The sequence below is a fragment of the Rhinopithecus roxellana genome, chromosome 6 (genome assembly GCF_007565055.1).
Source record: "Rhinopithecus roxellana isolate Shanxi Qingling chromosome 6, ASM756505v1, whole genome shotgun sequence".
Lineage (NCBI taxonomy): Eukaryota > Metazoa > Chordata > Mammalia > Primates > Cercopithecidae > Rhinopithecus > Rhinopithecus roxellana.
In genome coordinates this window covers 76321592-76342801 of record NC_044554.1, presented here as the reverse complement: position 1 = coordinate 76342801, position 21210 = coordinate 76321592, and the positions used below count along the sequence as shown (strand labels likewise).

The 21210-nt window shown below is 38.1% G+C and overlaps 1 protein-coding gene across 1 annotated transcript in view; it reads left to right on the top strand.

Annotated features, from left to right (window-relative positions):
- The window catches only part of RAPGEF5 (Rap guanine nucleotide exchange factor 5), a 246904-nt gene that overhangs the window by 194722 nt on the left and 30972 nt on the right, over window positions 1-21210 (top strand). Inside the window, exons 12-18 of the mRNA XM_030933057.1 lie at window positions 3666-3744; window positions 8135-8279; window positions 10046-10143; window positions 13129-13159; window positions 14130-14208; window positions 16526-16675; window positions 21018-21115. Of these exons, the coding sequence (XP_030788917.1) occupies window positions 3666-3744; window positions 8135-8279; window positions 10046-10143; window positions 13129-13159; window positions 14130-14208; window positions 16526-16675; window positions 21018-21115 (680 nt within the window). The remainder of the gene's footprint in view (window positions 1-3665; window positions 3745-8134; window positions 8280-10045; window positions 10144-13128; window positions 13160-14129; window positions 14209-16525; window positions 16676-21017; window positions 21116-21210) is intronic.

Below are 21210 nucleotides of genomic sequence, written 5' to 3'. Positions count from 1 at the left end.
GGAGGCCGAGGTGGGCGGATCACTTGAGACCAGGAGTTTGAGACCACCCCAGCCAATATGGTGAAACCCCATCTCTACTTAAACTACAAAAATTAGCTGGACATGGTGGTGCGTGCCAATAGTCCCAACTACTTGGGAGGCTGAGGCACAAGAATCACTTGAACCTGGGAGGCGAAGTTTGCGGTGAGCCGGGATCGCACCACTGCACTCCAGCCTGGGTGACAGTCTCAAAAAAACAAAACAAAACAAAAAAAACTACTCTGTTGTCCTTGCTGCTTGTATCTAACATTGAGTGCACAAAAGAATCAGCTTAACTGTTTTTTTTTTTTTTTTTTTTTTTTGAGACAAACTCTTTCTTTGTTGCCCAGGCTAAATAAAGTGTGGTGGCATAATCTTGGCTCACTTGCAGCCTCTGCCACCTGGGTTCAAGCCATCCTCCTACCTCAGCCTCCTGAGTATCTGGGAAGATTCAGCTAAATTTTTTTTTTTTTTTTTTTTTTTTTTTTTTTTGACACAGAGTCTCACTCTATTGCACAGGCTAGAGGGCAGTGACATGATCTTGGCTCACTGCAACTTCCACCTCCTGAGTTCAAGCCATCCTCCCACCTCAGCCTCCTTAGTAACTGGGATTACAGGCGTGCACCACTACACCCAGCTTTTTTTTTTTTTTTAATAGTAGAGATGGGGTTTCACAGTGTTGGCCAGGCTGGTCTCTAGCTGCTGGCCTCAAGTGACCTACTCACCTCAGCCTCTCAAAGTACTGGGATTACAGATGTGAGCCACCACACCTGGCCAGATTCAGCTTAATTTCTAATCAGACAGGAAAGGTTGAGGATTTCCATCAATCACATTTAACAGAGAAATGTTGTAATTTGTAAACATTACTCTTCAACAGAATCCCAGAGGGATAGTTTTCAAATTGTATTTCCAAAATATCCTTGGTTGCCAGCTAATGTGCAGGTGATCAATTTTAATTGAAACTGATTTTTTTTTTTTTTTCTTTTTTTGAGACGGAGTCGCGCTCTGTCGCCCAGGCTGAAGTGCAGTGGCCGGATCTCAGCTCACTGCAAGCTCCACCTCCCAGGTTTACGCCATTCTCCTGCCTCAGCCTCCCGAGTAGCTGGGACTACAGGCGCCCGCCACCTCGCCCGGCTAGTTTTTTGCATTTTTTTTTAGTAGAGATGGGGTTTCACCCTGTTAGCCAGGATAGTCTCGATCTCCTGACCTCGTGATCCACCCGTCTCGGCCTCCCAAAGTGCTGGGATTACAGGCTTGAGCCACCGCGCCCGGCCAATTGAAACTGTTTTTAAAAACTGTAATGAAAGGCACGCATTATATATTCCAAATTTCTCATTAGGATGACCAGTGATTAACTTGAGCTGCCAGGTTAACTTGTTTGGAGACAAGTAAAGTAAACCTTCCCGTGCCTTGTTCATATATTTGAAACATCCATAAACAGAGACTCTAGTAGGGGGCCCATGGCTCTTCTGCGTACGCAGGCTGCGCGTGTCCACTCATACATGTAACATTGTCGGATCGAGCACACTACCACAGCTTTTTTGTGCTAGTTCTCATTTATGCCCAGCAAGGCCCAGGTATATCTGTTTAGGAATTTGCTTTTGCTATAGAGTAAATAGTAAGTTAGACTAGTGATTGCTAACATATTGCAGTGTGATACAACAATGTAAGTTTAGACTTTTAAAAACATGTTTTAAATAAGAAAATTTGTCAAATTTATTATTTTGTCAAGGAATACTATGACTTATAGATAAAATATCTTTCAGATAAATTCCGTTAATACTCTTCATTAACACCCTTGGTTCATTTTAATTATGGGCATCTTGCAATTAAAAAGCAAGCTTTTAAAGAAACTACCATTTGCAACCACTTACCTATGTGGATTAGGATTACCTTGATATTCTGCAACCAAGCAGAAATAAGTTATGCCCTGCAGCTAATATAGAATTATAGATGTCATCCACAACCTCTTATATCAGAGTTTTGTGTTCATAAATATAACCTTGTTTTTCTGATTAACTTTTAAAGTAAGTATTACTGGTTATTCCTAAAAATTCTGGAGATTTTCTTTCATCCAGTCTTCAATGTAGAGCTATAGGGCTGTATACTGGGCAATTATTTTTACTTACACATCATCATTATAAGGTGTAGATCTTGGAGAGCATAAGCACTATTGAGTATATTTCTTAGTCAGCTTAAGCTGCTATAACAAAATACCATAGCCTGGGAGGCTTACACAACAGACATTTATATCTCACAGCCTGGACACTGGGGAGTCCAAGATCAAGGTGCTGGCAGATTCAGTGTCTGGTGAGGACCTGCTTCCTGGTTCATAAACCACAGTCGCCTCGTATCCTTGTGTGGTAGAGAGAGGAAAGGAGCTTTCTCAGGACTCTTATAAAGAGAGCAATGCCATTCATGAGGGCTCCACCCTCATGGCCTTATCCAGTCCTAATTACCTCTCAAATACCCCCTCCTGATACATCACACTGGGGGTAAGGTTTCAACATATAAAGTGGTGGGGGTGGGAGTGTTGCAGAGGACATAAGCATTCAGTCCGTAACAACCGTACACAAGCTAATTACTCTAATAATTTATTACTGTTTTATATAACTAAAAATGTGATGTCTGGAATGTAAAACATGAAGATTAAATCATATAGTAAAATGAATTTTAAGTTAAGGAGACTAGATAAAGACTATTATGGCAAAAACTGCTTTGCCAAATCACTACTTTTATTTGAAGTGCATTTTGATTATAGTATTTTAATTCATACCACTCAATTACTTTCAGAATCTGTATAGCAAACAAACAAACAAACAAAAAAACCATGAATGCTGGAAAACAATAATCTTTTGTACTATACTGGAAATTACATTGAAGGTCAGTGTTTGCCTCTTTAGCAATTCCATATTGTATACAAACTTAATTCTTACAAGAACACTCAAAGCACAAAGATTATAACAATGTAACCTGATTTGGTTGGTAGAAAAAAGAAATTAGGAAGAAGTATGCTGTGATACATTGTACCTGCTCTCCAATTTTAACTGGACTCAGTTCTGTCTCTCTTCAAGACTAAGAAAATCACTCATCACTCTCCCAACTTCTTAAAGGTGCATTTAAGAGATAAAGGTGAATGGCCTTGGAACCTGATACATGTCTTCTGGGTTTTATTATTCATTGTTCTTGCCCTAGACTTAAGTAAATGGCTTTGGAAAAAATTTTAATTTATTAACACATGAGGGCTTTATTCCCTGTAGGACTTGAGTGTACACCTCAGAAATCTTGTAAAATTTATTTTTTAATTCACATTATTTACGCATTGGTTTTCTATATCAGCTTTACCCACAAATATAAAAATATAAATGAGGTTTCAAGAAAACAAGATGATAACAAAATTGTATGTTTAGAGAGCTCTGCAACAAAAGTATCTTACTGCTTGAGGCATTTGATATAAGGAGTTTTTCATATCTTAATTTTAATAAATAATGTCTTTCGTGGCTAAAATTCTCCTATTCTAATCCCTCCCACAGCCATCAAAATTTATCATATTTCTGCCATGCACATGGTTCTGGGGCCTGGAAAGCAGCTGCTCTTCTTATCCACCTCTTTGCTTACTTGTATTTTTTTTTTTTTTTTCTTTGCAGAGACCCTCCTGGATGACTTCCTTCTCACGTACACTGTGTTCATGACAACTGATGACTTGTGCCAGGCTCTGTTAAGGCAATATCCTTCATTATCTTCAGGCTGCTGTGACCACCTCCTCTCAGACAGATGTCCCACATTAGGAATTAACTGCCTTCCTTAGTTTATTCAACCCCACAGTAGAGTGTGGATATGTTAAATATTAATGTAATGATATCCAAGGTAGAAGATGAAATGAGATAGACAGAGGAAACTGGAAATGTGAACGGCTGTTTTCACAGTCTATGTTGTGGCTATATTATACTGTTTATATTACGTTTGCTTCATATCTGTGCCTTATGATTGCTTAGAAATCTGGAGGCAAAATTGGCCTGCTGGGTAAACCCCAGAGTCAAGAGACTGTGTGGAATGGCAAGATCATGGAATAAATGGACTTAAAGGAGAATCAGTTAGTTAAGTGTCAGACCACTTGTGAAGGAAAATGCACATATGTGATTTCATGTTCCTGGCAAGTGTCTCAGGGGAGACAGGCCATTCCCCCACATGGGAGGTCAAACCTAGCCCCTGGAATCCTCTGTCATCTTTTCACAGCTTTGTCACTGCATGCTCTCTTAGAATGATGGATGTGATTAGAAGGTTAATGACCAGTTAAGGAAGCCTTATAATTTTATTCACTAACTAGAAGAGATGCAACATCGGATCATTGAAAGACCACAAAACAAAGCCATGTAAAGTTACTGAAAGTCTCCAAGTGGTCTTCTTGCTTCACAGTATTTAATGTATTCAGATGCATTTAAGCATTTAAATAGGCTATTGCTGTACCGTTTTTATTAAATGAAACTGAAGATTCCACTCTAAACCATATGAAAATTTTAAGGAAAATGGATTGCTTTTGTATATACTCAAGTTCTATTAAGACCTAATGACAGCTGGGTGCAGTGGCTCACACCTGTAATTCCAGCACTTTGGGAGACCAAGGTGGGAGGATTGCTTGGGTCCAGGGGTTCAAGAGCAGCCTGGGCAACATAGTGAGATGCGATCTCTAATATATATATTTGGTATATAGCTAGATATTTGCTATAGATAGATATAGATATAGATATATACCAAAATTAGCTGGGCATGATATATAGATATAGATATAGATATATACCAAAATTAGCTGGGCATGATGGCATGTGCTTGTGGTCCCAGCTGCATGGGATGCTGAGGGAGGAGGATTACTTAAGCCCGGGAGGTTGAAGCTACAGTGAGCCAAGTCCACGCCACTGCTCTCCAGTTTAGATGACAGAGGGAGACTGCCTTCAAAAACAAGCAAACAAAAGACCTAATGATAATGCTTATTTAATATTCTTTCTCTATTAAATAATTGTTACACATCTCCCAACTTTACAGCATTTTCCCACCTAAAAGAATACTTTAGAACTTCATAAAGGGCATAAAGTAGCATCTCTCTTAAAATATATATATAAGTGGAAATGATGATTACTTTGTAGTGCTTTACTATATCCTATGACCAAACAAAGCTATAGTAGATATTTTGCCACTTTTTAGAACCAGTTCATAAAGTTGATCTTGAAACATTGTTAGTTAGTTTTGAATTTGGAAAGTTTCAATAATATGTGCAGATTTCCTTCACAGCTTTCAAGTGGAGTGTTGCTCCACATTTAGCAATAACGATAAGATTTTGAACATCTCTTTCTTCAAAAGTGTTTTGGAAAAATATCTGTGAGCTAATTTCATTTACATTTTAATGCTAACATATTTCTAAAACAATTCATCCATCAAGTAATATAAAATGTACTTATAATAAAGGAGATGCCTTTAAACTACATTCTTTAACTATGATCCTAATGTTATTTGTGATTATCATTTAATAATTTAATGTACTATAGGATGTCCCTAAACAATCTCTAGAACTTAACTTTGATATATATGTTTTGAGTCTTTGACTAAGACATTATATACAAAACTTTGGTTCAGATTTTTATCAGCCTTTTTACCAATAATCAAAACCCATGAACTCTAAAACATTTTAAGCCGGAAGTCTTTCTTTATTATTGTTTCTGTATATTTGCACTCTGCCTTTTGTGAAATACCACAAACAAAAACGGAATCTATATTTAATGTGAGATATTTTTATGCACATCTTAGTGAAGATGTGTTGCATATTCCCCTACAACCAACTTCTTAGAAGTAATCTAAATTATTTGTTTTTTTCCCAATGGTTTTAAAACATTATTTATAGATTAAAGCTATTTGTGCTGGTTTTAGATATTTTAGATAAGTATTTTTATTGTAATAGTATTTAATAGCATCGTAAAGAGCATTAAATTCATAGCTATGGGCCAGCTAATATTCTGTGCATTACATAGAAGTTATAACTCTCACCACATGCCTTCCCACTATTTCTATCTGCAGCTAAATTTATAAATCAGTGTAATCTAGTATAGACAAAATGTAAAAGAATGTCTGTTTCCTAATATTGGAAATCAGATTAATACAAATGCAAATTTAACCAGTAAATATATTTTAAATATATATCTTGCAGGGAGGAAAACAAGGTACAGCAGATAACTGTCTATGAATGGAGAATGGTTGAAGCGTTGCTTCTTGCAATTACTTTATTCTGCTACTCCATAATTGTAGAACATATATATGCAGCTTGAATACAAAGTTCATATCTTCATTTATACATGATGACCTAAAAAATTGCATTTCTTAATTTTCTTGATTTCTTTATATTAGTGAAGGTATTATATTCACAGGAAAAGAAGAGAACAACATTTGTTTAAGGGGAAATAATGTAAGATAAATCTTTGAGACATGTCTTACTCTGTTGCCTAGGCTGAGTAGAGTGGCTTGATCATGGCTCACTGCAGCCTAAACCTCCCAGGCTCCTGTCTCAGCCTCCCAACTAGCTAGGTTTACTGATGTGCATCACCATACCCAGTTAATTTTTTTCTTTGTAGAGATGAGGTCTCACTTTCTTGCCTGGGCTGACCTTAAACTCCTGGGGTCAAGCACTCCTCCTGCCTCAGCCTCCCAAAGTGCTGGGATTATAAGCATCAGCCACCATGGTTGGCCTAGATAAATCTTTATTATATTTTGCCTTTCAAGAGAAAAACTAAAAGAAATAGCAACTTTTTTTGTGTTTGCCTGAGTTTATTTCACAGGTGGAAATCAAAGGTGGTCTTAATGTATTTTTGCAGGATGGGGAGACATTGACTAAATTGTATTTTAAAATATTTACAAAGCCTGACATAAAGTTTATTCCAATTTTGCAACTGTATATCAGTGTTAAAGAATATATAATCCTGTCCAACAACACTCAAGTGTTTGATGTCATAGCATTCCCTATTCCTAGTCATCTTTTTAATGTGTCCAAGACACTCAGAAATTATCATTTTGGAGACAACAAGAATAGATCGGTGTAGAATATGCCAAGCTGCTGTTGCATTCCTAGTCATTTAAACACTTTGCCTTTGAGGTTGTTATTTTTATGTAATTTTAACAGCATAGTTAACATATGGTCATTGTATATAAATTAGGAAATGCTAATAAGTACGATAAAAATAATTCATGTACTCTAAAACCTCATTACCTTGAGAAGCCACTGTTAACTATTTAATATATATCTCTCCAGTTAGTGAGATTAATCATATAAATAAACATTGTTAACAGAAGTAGATCATCCTAACATGTTCTTTTCTTACTTGCTTTTCTACTCAACAATACATTGTGCATATTCTCTGTCAGTAAATGTACTGCTGGACCATCATGTTTATGGCTGCTGAATAGTCCGTTAAATGGATATGTAATAACTTAGTCAACCGTTCTCAGTTGCTGAGGCATTTAGGTTATTTCCCATTATTTTTTATTTTAATCAAAATGAAAATTAGCAGTCCCTTTTACCTCTGTGTTTGCACATGTATCCAGTGTTTTCTTAAGTAAATTCCTAGGAGTGGGCATTTGAATCATGTTACAAATTGTGTTCCCGAGATCTATACTCATTTGGAACTACTTTAGAAGCACCTGGTTTTACAGAATGTGAATTTCTGAGGACCAGACAGCACCTGGCCTCATTCTTACCTAAAATGTATTGAAATAGTATTCACCTGTGTACTGAGGCGAGCTCTCTTCTTGGAGTCACTGTTGAAATTAATGGGCCACCTACTATCTCCTCGGGCTGGCATTGACCACATGTTGCCTACGGAAGCATGTCAGCGGCTGCCAGTGAAATGGCCCGACCCTTCACTTCCTGGCTGCCCACTGAGTATACTTCAGTCATTTTCCTCAGTTTACTTTTGCTCTTTTCAGTGCACACCCTTTGCTCTCCCTGCGTATATTCTGTTCTTCCTGCATGTTTATACGCTTGTATGCCTTCATGTATTTTGTAAAAATAAGAGTAAACGGATGTCTTCATATTTTTAAATTTTCAACAATATAATTTTTTCTTAACCATTTGCACCTATTCTGCTAAGAAGTATCAAGGCAAAGAGGAAAACTCAGATGTTCCTCGTAGGAAACGTAAAGTCTTGCATCTTGTTTCCCAGTGGATTGCTCTGTACAAAGACTGGTTACATGAAGATGAACATTCAAAAATGTTTTTAAAGGTAATCTAACGTTTCCAGGTATTCTTTGATGCAAAATAACTAATTTTATTTTTAGTCATGCATTTTAAATATCTCATTTGTAGGTAACAGTCATTCAGCTTTCTTGTGATAGTCAAGTTGTGATTCAGAGAATATATGTTATATTGACTTCTGAAGCTTAATATTCCATATCTAAAAGTCATGGAAATTTTGATTGCTAATGAAATAATTAAGGAAGGTAAACCAAAACATTCAAAATTTGATACAGCTTAATATGTTGATAGTCATTATAAGTTTAAAGTAACCAGTCCTCTATATATAATATTTGCATAAAACATTATGATTTAAAAACTATATTGACAATGTATGTTCTATGAAACATTTGTCAGATGTGGTATACTTTGAGAATTTTAAGCAATAATGTGTAAATAGATATAATGTAGATTTACATTTAGAGTGAGACAAACTGATTTATTTTTTCTAATTAATAGGCTTCAATATCTTTTCAACACAGATGATTATCTGGAGAGATGATTAGTAAGACAGTTGGATTACTTTTGCCACCAAAATCATATTAAATCTACAGGTTAGGACAGAGAAGGAATGGAATGGAATTCTAGCAAGGAAGAGTTCTAGTTCAGAGTAGGCAACTGCCTAAATAGACTCAGCCTTTCATGAAGGAAACCACTTTGAATTCAGCATTTAGTTGTCATTTAGGCATCCAGTTGTTTACGAGTCTAACCAACTCTTTCAAACTCATGTTGTTTTCAAAGCAACTGCTTAATTTAATTCAATTGACTTTTTTCTCCCAAATGATTATGTGGAATTGTGTGTGTGTGTGTGTGTGTGTGTGTGTGTGTGTGTGTGTGTGTGTGTGTTGAGACAGGGTCTTGCTCTGCTACCCAGGCTGCAGTGCAGTGACGCAGTCATAGTGCACTGCAACCTCAAACTCTTGAGCTTGAGAGATCCTTGCACCTCAACCTCCCGACTATCTGGGACTAAAGGCGTGCACTACCACACTCAGCTAATTTTTTCTTTTTTGTAGAGACAGAGTCTTGCTTTGTTGCCCAGGCTGATCTCGTACTCAGCTCAAGCAATGCTCCCTACTCAGCCTCCCAGAGTGTTGGGATTACAGCCTGAGCCACCACACCCAACCGATATTATTATTATTCTGAGGTGGAGTCTCGCTCTGTTGCCCAGGCTGGAGTGCAGTGGTGCGATCTTGGCTCACTGCAAGCCCCACCTCCTGGGTTCACACCATTCTCCTGCCTCAGCCTCCCGAGTAGCTGGGATTACAGGTGCCCACTACCACACATAGCTAATTTTTTTTTTTTTTTTTTTTTTTTTTTTTTTTTTTTTTTGTATTTTTAGTAGAGACACAGTTTCACTGTGTTAGACATGATGTTCTCCATCTCCTGACCTTGTGGTCTGCCTGCCTTGGCCTCCCAAAGTGCTGGGATTACAGGCGTGAGCCACCACGCCTGGCCTATTATTTTTTAAGGTATAGAATGGGCATGGAAATCTCTAGTAGCCAGCTAGCCACAGATCTCTAGAGTTCTCTTTCCAGAATTTCCACCTACGGCCCTGAAAGCAGATAGAGAGCCATGGCAGTTGACAGAGAAGCTACGAGTTATGATCCCACTCTGGATCTCATTGGCACCTGGTGAAACCCGCGCGTTGTCCTGGATCCGTCCTTATTTCCTCTGTTAGGATAGCCGTGGTATGAGTCTTAATCCCTACAAAATGGGTATTCAACCACTCAGCTGTCATTTGTCTTTTTTCTCCAGACCATATATAGGAATGTACTGGATGATGTTTATGAATATCCAATACTTGAAAAAGAATTGAAAGAATTTCAAAAGATACTTGGAATGCACCGTCGTCAGTAAGTATTTCATTTTCCTAATTATGGTTAATGAAAGAAAACAGCAGCAAATATGATAGAATTTGGAATGCCTTATACATAAAAGTTGATTTTGAACATTTTGACTCAGATTCATCTTGATGCCCTAGCTTTTCTAGTAGTAAATTGTGTGTTTTGTTCTCATAACTCAAAGTGAAAGAACACACAATTCAACTCGTTGACTATTGTTTTAACCCCGTTTTATATAGTAAAAACAGCCTGGGCCATAACAACAGGGTGCATAAAAACAGTAAATTATTACTTAATTTTAAAAGTCTATGTAACTTGTCATTTTGGGGCTTGTAACTATCTCTATGGAATAGGGAGGAAAAGTTTAATAAATAGGTCTCAGGGAGTTGTGGAACGTTTTATTTTATTTTATTTTTTGAGATATAGTCACTCTGCTGCTGCTCAGGCTGGAATACAGCAGCGTGATCTTGGCTAACTGCAACCACCACCTCCTGGGTTTGAGCAATTTTCATGCCTCAGCCTCCTGAGTAGCTGGGATTACAGACATGCACCACCACACCTGGCTACTTTTTTGTATTTTTAGTAGAGATGGGGTTTCACTATGTTGGCCAGGCTGGTCTTGAACTCCCAACCTCAGGTGATTCACCTGCCTCAGCCTCCCAAAGTACTGGGATTACAGGTGTGAGTCACCACACCCAACCTGTGGAGCATTTTAAAAGCTCAGTTTTATGAGTTCCCTGAGGTTTCTCTATCAATTTAGAAAGTTTTTAAAGAGCCATTTACTCAATGACTCTTGGCATGTCTAAGTGTCCCCTAGGTATCTGTCATTAATCTTTCAGATTGGCAACACTCAACTTTACTATTAGTGATATTACCATTAAGTCCCCTTACTAATTTTGGTAAAGAAAACATCAAGTCATTCAGTTTTCAGATTTAGCCACAGAGTTCATCTAAAAGGAAAACTTGTTATCTGATTTACAGTGTATATTTCGTAAACATAAAGTACATTTATTGTCAAGTTGTGAAAAGCTTCTGTTACGATTAAAAACAGTCACAAATTGCACCTCTCTTGGAACGTGTTAATTCAAGCCTTTCAGATGACTAATTTGTGATTTAAAGCTTGACTTAGTTTTAGTAAAGGGAGACCTCATTGCAAATGAAACATCTGTATAAATTAATCTTAGGTAGCAAACCGTGTGTATACTTTAGTCCTCAATCATCAAAATCTTACATTGAGAGATTTGAAAGTAAAGTGCAAGTTAGCACAGTACCTTAGAGATGAATGTTGTAAATGTTGGTGGTCTTCTTTTATTACAGTCTACATTATGTTAAGTTTCCATTGCCTAAGACTTACATGAAAATATGAACTAATAAATGAAATCAAACAAGGAAAAAAAGGGCAACCTTGTCATCAAAATAATTCCCCATATGGAAGTTGCTCTGTGCTATGAGGCAGACCTGTTATAGCTGGGAAACTTTAATTCATGGTTTAATACATGTGAACATATTTCATCAAATACATTAATGGAAATTTAATACATTCCATTTTAAAAACCTACACAAAAATGGTAAATACTAGAATAAAATAAGAAAATGACATAAAAAAAATGATTATTGGTTGGCACAGTGACTCACACCTGTAATCCCAGCACTTTGGGAGGTGGAGGTGGGAGAATCACTTGTGTCCAAGAATTTAGGAGTTTAAGACCACCCTGGACAACATAGTAAGACCCCACCTCTACCAAAAATAGAAACTTAGCTGGGCATGGTGGTACATGCCTGTAGTTCCAGTTACTTGGGAGGCTGAGGCAGGAGGATCACTTGAGCCCTGGAGGTCAAGGCTGCAGTGAACAGTGATCACGCCACTGCACTCTAGCCTGGGTGAGAGAGTTAGACTATGTCTTAAAAAAAAAAAAGAAAGAAAGAAATGATTCTTGCCTATTTTTATAAGATTATGAAATAGCTTTAGATTCTAGAATAAGATTCAAGCCCTAAATGTAAAACTCGTGACTTTTTTTTTTCTCTAGCCCCAGTACACAAAATAGAGGAGAAAGTGTTCCTTTCTTTTTTTTTTTTTTTTTTTTTTTGAGACGGAGTCTCGCTCTGTTGCCCAGGCTGGAGTGCAGTGGCCAGATCTCAGCTCACTGCAAGCTCCGCCTCCCGGGTTTACGCCATTCTCCTGCCTCAGCCTCCCGAGTAGCTGGGACTACAGGTGCCCGCCACCTCGCCCGGCTAGTTTTTTGTATTTTTTAGTAGAGACGGGGTTTCACTGTGTTAGCCAGGATGGTCTCGATCTCCTGACCTCGTGATCCGCCCGTCTCGGCCTCCCAAAGTGCTGGGATTACAGGCTTGAGCCACCGCGCCCGGCCAAAAGTGTTCCTTTCTGAGAGCAAGACTCATACATTTAATTTATAGTTCACCTAATGATGTATGAAATTGGCCCCGGCACTGGCTCCTTTGTAAGTGGAGGTGGCGTTCAGAGGGCACTTGAAGGTGGGAATCTGCGGAGATGATCAGAGATGGGCAGAGTGTTCCCAGTTCCACTACACAGAGACACATCCTGGAGAAGATGTGCCTTGGCTGAGTGACTTAGCTATCTAAATAGCAGTAATTTCACCTAAAATCTATCACTATCACTGTATGAGAAAACTTATGTCTATGGACTGAATATTGCAGTTTTTTTAAATCCTCATTTCTGTGGACTGAGTTCCCATGGACTGAGCAGATCCAGTTCCTCCCTCACTTCTGAGCTTCATTTTCTGTGGGTAGAAGGCAAAATACATCTGTTGAATCCATAACTTCTTTACTTCCTGGCTCATTTGAAATTCAGAGCCCAATGTCAAGTGTGTTGTACATAGTGAATTAATGAATACTGTGTTTTATCTTTTTTGAAGAGCAAAATCCTCTGCCTAGTGCTGGAAATTAGTCTTCCATAACAATAACTGCATTATTCTGGGTTTGGGACAAAGACTGACTTCTTGCCATTTTTCCTTTCAGCACTGTGGATGAATATTCACCACAAAAAAAGGTAAGCAGATGCTTCTATACCTAAAATTAGGTGATCTGGTTTGGAGACCTTGCCTTGCCTCCCTTGGCGTGTTTCAAAATTAAAATGAATACTGCCTCGAGCGGAACCCGACAAGGCGGGGCGCCTGGGGTTGCAGCTTCCCTGCGCTTTCCTGCTTTGCTTTAGTTATTCCTGTGCTGGTGCAGATCTGATTTTAGCTGTGTACCCTTGACTTTTTGACATTCTGCTGGTTTTGTGGTGCATTTTAGAGTCTCGGGGCTTCCTGCTATCCCTGGAGTGATATAAATTTGAATTTTAAGATGTTTATGTCAAAAAAAAAAAAAAATATCCAGGTAGGAGGAATCTTTAAGAGGAAAGAAGTCTTATAAGGAAAATATTTGCACTTTTAATACAACAGAAAGAGAAGGTAGCAAGTGGGAATGTGTTCTCAGTCCAATTTGATAAGGGGGAAATATGGACTGAGATATCAGGCACAAGCTTTGGAGACACAGCCGTATCAGGTGGATAATCATAATGAACAGTATGCCTGTGTCCCTTAGGAAAGTCACTGTACTACAGCAGAGGTATTGAAACCATCTCAAAGTTGCTTCTATGAAAAATGTAATAGCAGAGGATCAGATTGTGATAACTACGCCTTATAGATTCATGTTGGAATGGGGAAATGATGTTTATCTCAGGAGACTATGGATGTTTGTAATAGCTAGATGTGAAAAGTCATGTTGCAGGGTATTATATAAGGACTTTTGGCCTGCTGCTGGCCTTAGCCCAGGCCCATCGGATTGCTCATAATCTCCACCACCATTTGCATTAGTTGGGGCGACTCCCAGTTTATTTCTCTAAGATTGGATGGGTGGATTTCATATTTAAAAAAAAAAATTGGCTGGCTCTTTTGGAACATGTTGTAAACAGCTATGGTTTTCCAAAGGGCAAGAATGCATTCATTCATTGTTCTCTTTCTCCAATCTCACAGAATAAAGCCCTTTTCCACCAATTCAGTCTTAAGGAGAACTGGCTCCAGCATAGAGGAACTGTGACTGAAACAGAGGAAAGTGAGTATGGTTTGAAGTGAGGGTTTGGGGGTAGGTAGCAGTTAGCCACCATTTTTCTCCTACATTGGCGTATCAGCCTGACTAACCTTCATTTCTAGCTGTCAGATAAGCATGTTAGCATCAAATAGCATGTTTTTCTTTTCTTTCTTTGAGCATTATAGTTTTCTTAGATCACATAATACTGTCCCAAGCACCAAGGATGCTTATAATTTGGGAAGCAAGGAAAGGAGACAATGCCTAGAGCCTCCTTGCATTTTTGAGAAGAGGTAAAAATGAACAGGAAACTCACCATTTTCTCCTAGAACCATTTTCTCCCTGCCTTCATCAGCCCATTGCCTATGACTAACTGGAAGGATCACCAAAGTCAATGTGCAGATTTGGGCTGAGTCAGTCCATGACTCAGTCCACGAGAAGAAACTCTTAGAGAGAATAATGGAGAGAAGGCTGTACGGTAGAAGCTCCTGCAAGGTCAGGCTGTGTGGGCAGTGCCGCCCATCTGCTGTGTCCTCAGTCACTGCTTATTTTTGTGGAAGAGGCTCATGGCTTCTTGAAGCCATGTTCATCCAACACAAGGGGAAACACCTTTTTAGAACCCTGAAGATGCTGAAGTGCTTTTCTATGTTAATGTTTTAAAGAGGAGCAAGAAATATTAACAATGGTTTTCTCCTTTTAGATAGAGGTTGCGTCAAGTGCAGAGCTGGAAAACACAGCAAATTAAAATTTTATTGCAGTTGTGACTCACAGACTCTCTCTTTTGACTCATCTTCCTTCATATGCTGAAATTCTGAGTGTGATCGTTTAATATTTGCCCGATTTCTGGAACTTGTAAGAGAAGCCACAAAGATGCTTATTCCTTCAGATAGTGTTTGTATATAATGCTGCTGATAGATGGTTCTGTTGACTCATATTAAGTGTCATCTGTGACAAGTGAAAGAGAAAACAAAATTATCTAACTTCCTAATTCCTTTGTTGCTGACCTTCCTTGCCCATTTGTCTTGAAGTTTCATCATATAGTTTTCCAAGCTGAGCTGCAAAAAGGCAAAGTATTTCAAGGCCCCCAGCCTCTTTTTGTTTATCAGTTTATTTAGCAAGATGTAAACTTACCCCGCATATAGTAGTTTATAGACAGATTTTGCCTTGCTTAAAAATTCCATCTTTCTATGGAAGGAGGAAAGCCTTTTTTTCTCTCGCTAGTCTGTTGGCAAAATACAAAACAACTATTTGTTACATGCTATTGTTTTAGTGACATACCCAACCAAACCAAATATGTCAAGTGTCTCCTCGTAGTGTGTTTACTTTCAGGTTCTATACATGTAAACTCATAGTTAGACTTTTGCTTCATTTGTATTTCTATGAAAACATTCCTGGGCTTATTTTTGTGGTGACATTTAAACTGCATATAAAATTTCTCCAGAAGCTTCACTCTCAATTTTTTTTGCAACACCAAAGAGTAGAATATCTAAGTATATTATTGTCCTTCTGTCTACTGGAAAGAAGCTGGTGCATTTTATACATTTATAGTAGCTGATATAAGAGGCAATGTGTCAGTTACTTCCATTGCTATTAAAACAGCTTCTGCTATTAATATCATAAAGAAAACATTTTTCAGGACCCATTCACCCTGACAGTGATAATGTCCTAGTAATAATTATTAGCACCACAGACAATAAAAAAGGAAATTAAAAAGGCTAGAAATGTGACCTCCATTTGGAAACTAAATTCATCACTACCTTGATGGGAGAAATGGAGTCAGTCTTAAATGATTGAGAAAGCTGAACTCAAAAACCAAAGCAGATGACAGATTTTTAGATAAACTTATGAGAATTCTAATAGCAAAATATGGTGTTCTTGATTGGGCCACTGAGATTGTCCTGAAATGGAGTGTAAAGGAAAAATTTATGAATTAGACACTTTAATATGCAGCTTTGGGAGATCTCGGCAACTGTCAAAGAAGGGATTTAAAAATACAGTCTGTGCACCACAGATTCCACTGTATTATGGTCAGATGGTTTCTACAATGAGTACACACTTGTATGACTCGGGTCTCTCATTGCAGAATGAAAAGATTAAATACTACTTGTGCTTGTTGGCTAGCTTTATAACATCTGAGTTTCATGTGTTTGCAAGCACACATTCATAGACGTATACCCTCAGGCGCTCGTGTGCGTATATAAAAAATCTAACTCTATATGTGTTATACTGAAGAGAATAGCAAGGTGGGTTGATTTAGAAAAGTTGATCAAGGTGCCTTGATTTGGAAAAGTCTATACCTCATGACCACTGTTCTGTTTCCAAACAATTCTTTTCACTTGTGCAGTTTTCTGCCACGTGTATATAACAGAGCACTCCTATGTCAGTGTGAAGGCAAAAGTTTCCAGTACAGCCCAAGAGATCCTAAAATTCGTGGCAGAAAAGATCCAGTATGCCGAAGAGGATCTGGCTCTGGTGGCCATCACATTCTCTGGAGGTAAGTTCTTTTCTACCCTTGAATATTAATCTTTCACTGATCTCCTTCAAAAGGAGGGAGTTGGCATTTTTGTAGAGTAAAAGTGCAGCTCCTCCCTTCTGGGCCCGCAGCTGGATGACCACAGTAACAATAAGAAGCTGCCTACCAGAAGTGTTTCCATGACAACAGTTGGGTACTGTGGGATACTGAATTTCCTCCCCAAGAACTGAATAGAGAGGCATGCCAGTGTTTTAAAATACATTACAAAGCTTTTCATATTTTGTACTCTAGATAAGCCTTCTATTTTCCTATTTAAATTAACTTGGGAAATTGCTAAAGAGTGAAATTACTTTGGGGGGAAAAAAAGGAAAGATGGCCTTGAACCAGTCCTATTGAGGGCTGACAGTTTAATATTTAAAGACTCCCTATTGAAAGAAAGACAAACTGTACAATAAGCTGAAAGCTCACACGGCAATATTCCTTTAGGTGGACGTGGGGAGTGAGGCCTGGTTACAGCTTCTCCTTCTATTGGGCCTTATTTATCCTCAGAGAATGGTTTATTGTCTGTTTTGAATAAGATCACACAGATTACAAGCTGACACTATTGATCTGTGCGGCTTGAACAGACCCCTTCGTTTTCACTGGAGCCTGTCAGATCTGTGTTGCTGGCCTCCTTTTTTGGTTTGCAATCTTTATTTAATATCTCCTTAACCCTGAGAAAAAATACAAAGAAAGTGACTTAGCATCAGTAGTTGAAAAACGTGAGCACTGTGTGGACTAATCAACCAGAGATGCGGGCGGGGGAGGGGAGCAGATAAACTGCATTCCTGTTTACCCTTTGTTATCATTCTCCAGTTGGAAAATGAGTACCAGAATGTACTTGAGGGTAAAGTACCTTGTTCCTATGGCTTTGTTGCTCACAGGCAGGTAAAATGGTCCTACAAGCTGGCTGATTACATATGCAAATGAAGCCCTTTTCCCTGGGCCTAATACATAAGAATCCCTCTCCCCTCTCCCAGGGCTCTAATTGTATATCTTAGCAAAACATGATCTAGAAAAAAGAATTTGAGAAACATATGGGCTAAATGAATTTTAATCAGAAAGTGGTTCGATTTTTGATAATATATTTCAAATAGGTATGATAAATGTATATTTAATTTTCAAGTGACCAAAAATATAAAAGGATTTTAAACAGTATTAAGCTTTATCAATACTGCTTAATTAAGCAGTATTAAGCTTGAGCGTCTGCCTCTCCAGGTAATACCATTACAGAGAGTGATCCTGGGGTCCCCATTCAGACAGAAGGTGCCAGAGAAGGAAGAGCTGAATGAACTTTGCAGGAAAACTGAGACCCGTCTCCTTTGGGAGCTGACTGAGAGTCAACCCAGGGCCTCATGAGAAGCTGGCAATTAATGAGTGGCTCTTTCACTGTCCAATATCTATTTGGTGTCTGTGAAATACCATTTTCACACTCTATTAAATTAGATTCATTAGGATGGGCAATAGCGTTGTAATGTGTATAGACCCATTGCTAATCATCACTAGAAATATCAGCGTATCTCTTGAATTATCCCACAGATTTGGCAGTGTGCCATTATTTTCCATCCTCTACCTTTTTTTTTTTGTCTGTAAGGAACCTTTCTTCCTGCATCTTTTTATCCCCCAAACAATAATGTTTTAACGAAGAAAACAAACTCAAGAGCTTAATGCATTCCTTGTTCTAATTACATCATTTTTAATAAATTATATTTTAGTGCTACTTCAAAAAGAAATGGTGAGTTTTTTCTTTATTTTTGTCAAAAAAAAGTTTTAAGATGTCAGAGATGTTGGAGGTTTTATGGATTTTTTAAAAGGAATAATAGTATCATTCTCATAGCTTTGGTAGGTTTTTAGCTGTTTTTTACCCAGGGTAGTCATATGTATGTAGTAACAATAAACTACCCAGTTATTCAGAGGTTAAAATTCTATCAGTTTTAATCTTTCATAGTGTAGTGACAAACCTGAAAATAAGGGGAAAAATATTTCTCAGCAAATAGAAAAATGCTATCAGAAAGTTATGACATTTTATTCTATAAAGTGTGAATGGCTCTCATAAATTCAGATTTAAGGTATACATAGGCACAGAAAGGGCTGCAGGAAATTATAGCTGAACAAAGAAGGAGCAGATGGAACCCAGGAGATGAAACTTCAGAATCCGGCCGTGTGACACCATCCACTATACATGTCACCAGCCCAACATTATAGTACTGTGGATCTTTATAATGCTGGACCATAAAGAATATATTAGATTATTATTTGTGTACTCTGTATTAAACAGAAATGTTCAGAACAACACTTTGCATTTGGGTCAATTATCTAGAAAAGGCATATGGAATATTGTATTTCCCAATCATGCTGGATAACCGAACAGCTACCTTAGGAGAAGTTGATTGTGTCACAGTGAAATAAACTTTAATATGGCTTTAGTCTACTCCCATATGCATTTTGTAGTTAGGAGGAGGGCATTTTCTAGGAAGAAAGCTATTATGTTATAAGAGGGCTCCAACTGTGGTAGAAAATGGTCAAAGGATAGGAACAATTTTCATCAAGAGAAATAAGATAGAAGAGGAATATATGAAAAATACTCAACCTACTAGTTAAGAAACACAAAGTAAACAGAGAATCTACTTTTTGTATTAGCAAAATAGTAAACTTACCAAAAGTATTGACCAGGCTGGGCGCGGTGGCTCATGCCTGTAATCCCAGCACTCTGGGAGGCCAAGGCAGGTGGATCACTTGAGGTCAGGAGTTCACGATCAGCCTAGACAACATGGTGAAACTCCATCTCTACTGAAAATACAAAATTAGCCAGGCGTGGTAGCAGGCACCTGTAATCTCAGCTACTCGGGAGGCTGAGGTGGGAGAATCACTTGAACCCAGAAAGCAGAGGTTGCAGTGAGCTGAGATCACATGAGTGCTCTCCAGCCTAGGTGACAGAGTGCAACTCCGTCTCAAAAAAAAAGTAATGATCAGTGTTAGTCAGTGTGCAAGTTTTATACCAATTTTTTAGGAAAATATATTGTCTTTTTTTTTTTTTTTTTTTTTGAGATGGAGTCTCGCTCTGTCGCCCAGGCTGGAGTGCAGTGGCGCAATCTGGGCTCACTGCAAGCTCGGCCTCCCGGGTTTACGCCATTCTCCTGCCTCAGCCTCCCGAGTAGCTGGGACTACAGGCGCCCGCCACCTCGCCCAGCTAGTTGTTTTTTTTGTATTTTTTTAGTAGAGACGGGGTTTCACTGTGTTCACCAGGATGGTCTCGATCTCCTGACTTCGTGATCCGCCCATCTTGGCCTCCCAAAGTGCTGGGATTACAGGCTTGAGCCACCGCGCCCGGCCTATATTGTCTTTTTTAAAAAATAAAAATCAGAAACAATTTGGTAGCTTGTGTCAAAAACTTAAAAAATTTTCATTCCCTTTGAGCTAGTAATTCTAATACTGGGAGTCCGTCTTAAGAAAATCATTTATGTAACAAACCTGCACGTTATGCACATGTACCCTAGAACTTAAAGTATAATAATAATAAAAAATAATAATAAAAATAAATTTAACCTAAAAAAAATCATTTATAAGCAGACAAAGATTTAAACATAAAGATGTTGACTTCAGCAAAATATATTATGGCTGATACAATAATAGATCCCATTTGCCAAACCCCAGTTATGTGCCAGGCCCCGTGCCAGTACTTAACATACATCATGCCATCTAATTTATATGACCAAAAAAATTAACCATTCAATGTTCAACAATAGAGGAAAGATTAAATGATGGTATAATGAACTATTATATAACCAATTAAATATGTCATATGTCAATAATTTTGTTAAGTGGATAAAGTGCTTATAAGAATATCAGAATATAAAATTATGGAATAATTGCAAATGTATATGTGTATCCACGATAATTATAAATGCGTATGCATAAATCATTGCAAATCAATGCAAGTTGTGTGTGTGTATATATACACACAGTTATATAAAAATCAGAACAAAAATAGACCTAAATGTAACCAGTGTTAACATGGTATTGTTATCTTAGATGAGTAAATTTTACTTTTTCTCTTAAACTGTTCTATGTTCCAAACAATGACTAAATGTTATAGGAAAGAACTGCAAGAGGACTCCACTTTCTGGCCACTGAGCAGTGAGAGCTGTTCGTGATGCCACTGTTGTCATTGTATAGAGTGTGCAGAACTAAAACTAATCCACTTTAAGTTCTATTTACTTTTAAGTATTTTTCTTTGGCAAGTTTCACTTAAGTGTACTGTGTAGGCCTACTGCTGCGACTCTTGTATTTCTGATTATTCCTTTTTTTTTTTTTTCAAATAAAGGAAAGCATGAACTTCAGCCGAATGACTTAGTCATCTCCAAATCCCTCGAGGCATCTGGTCGGATATATGTCTATCGGAAAGACCTGGCGGACACTTTGGTAAGGACCTTCAGCCTTGTATTTGAAACAAACAGGCCAGGTGAGGTGGCTCATACCTGTAATCCGAGCACTTTTGAGAGGCCAAGGCAGGAAGA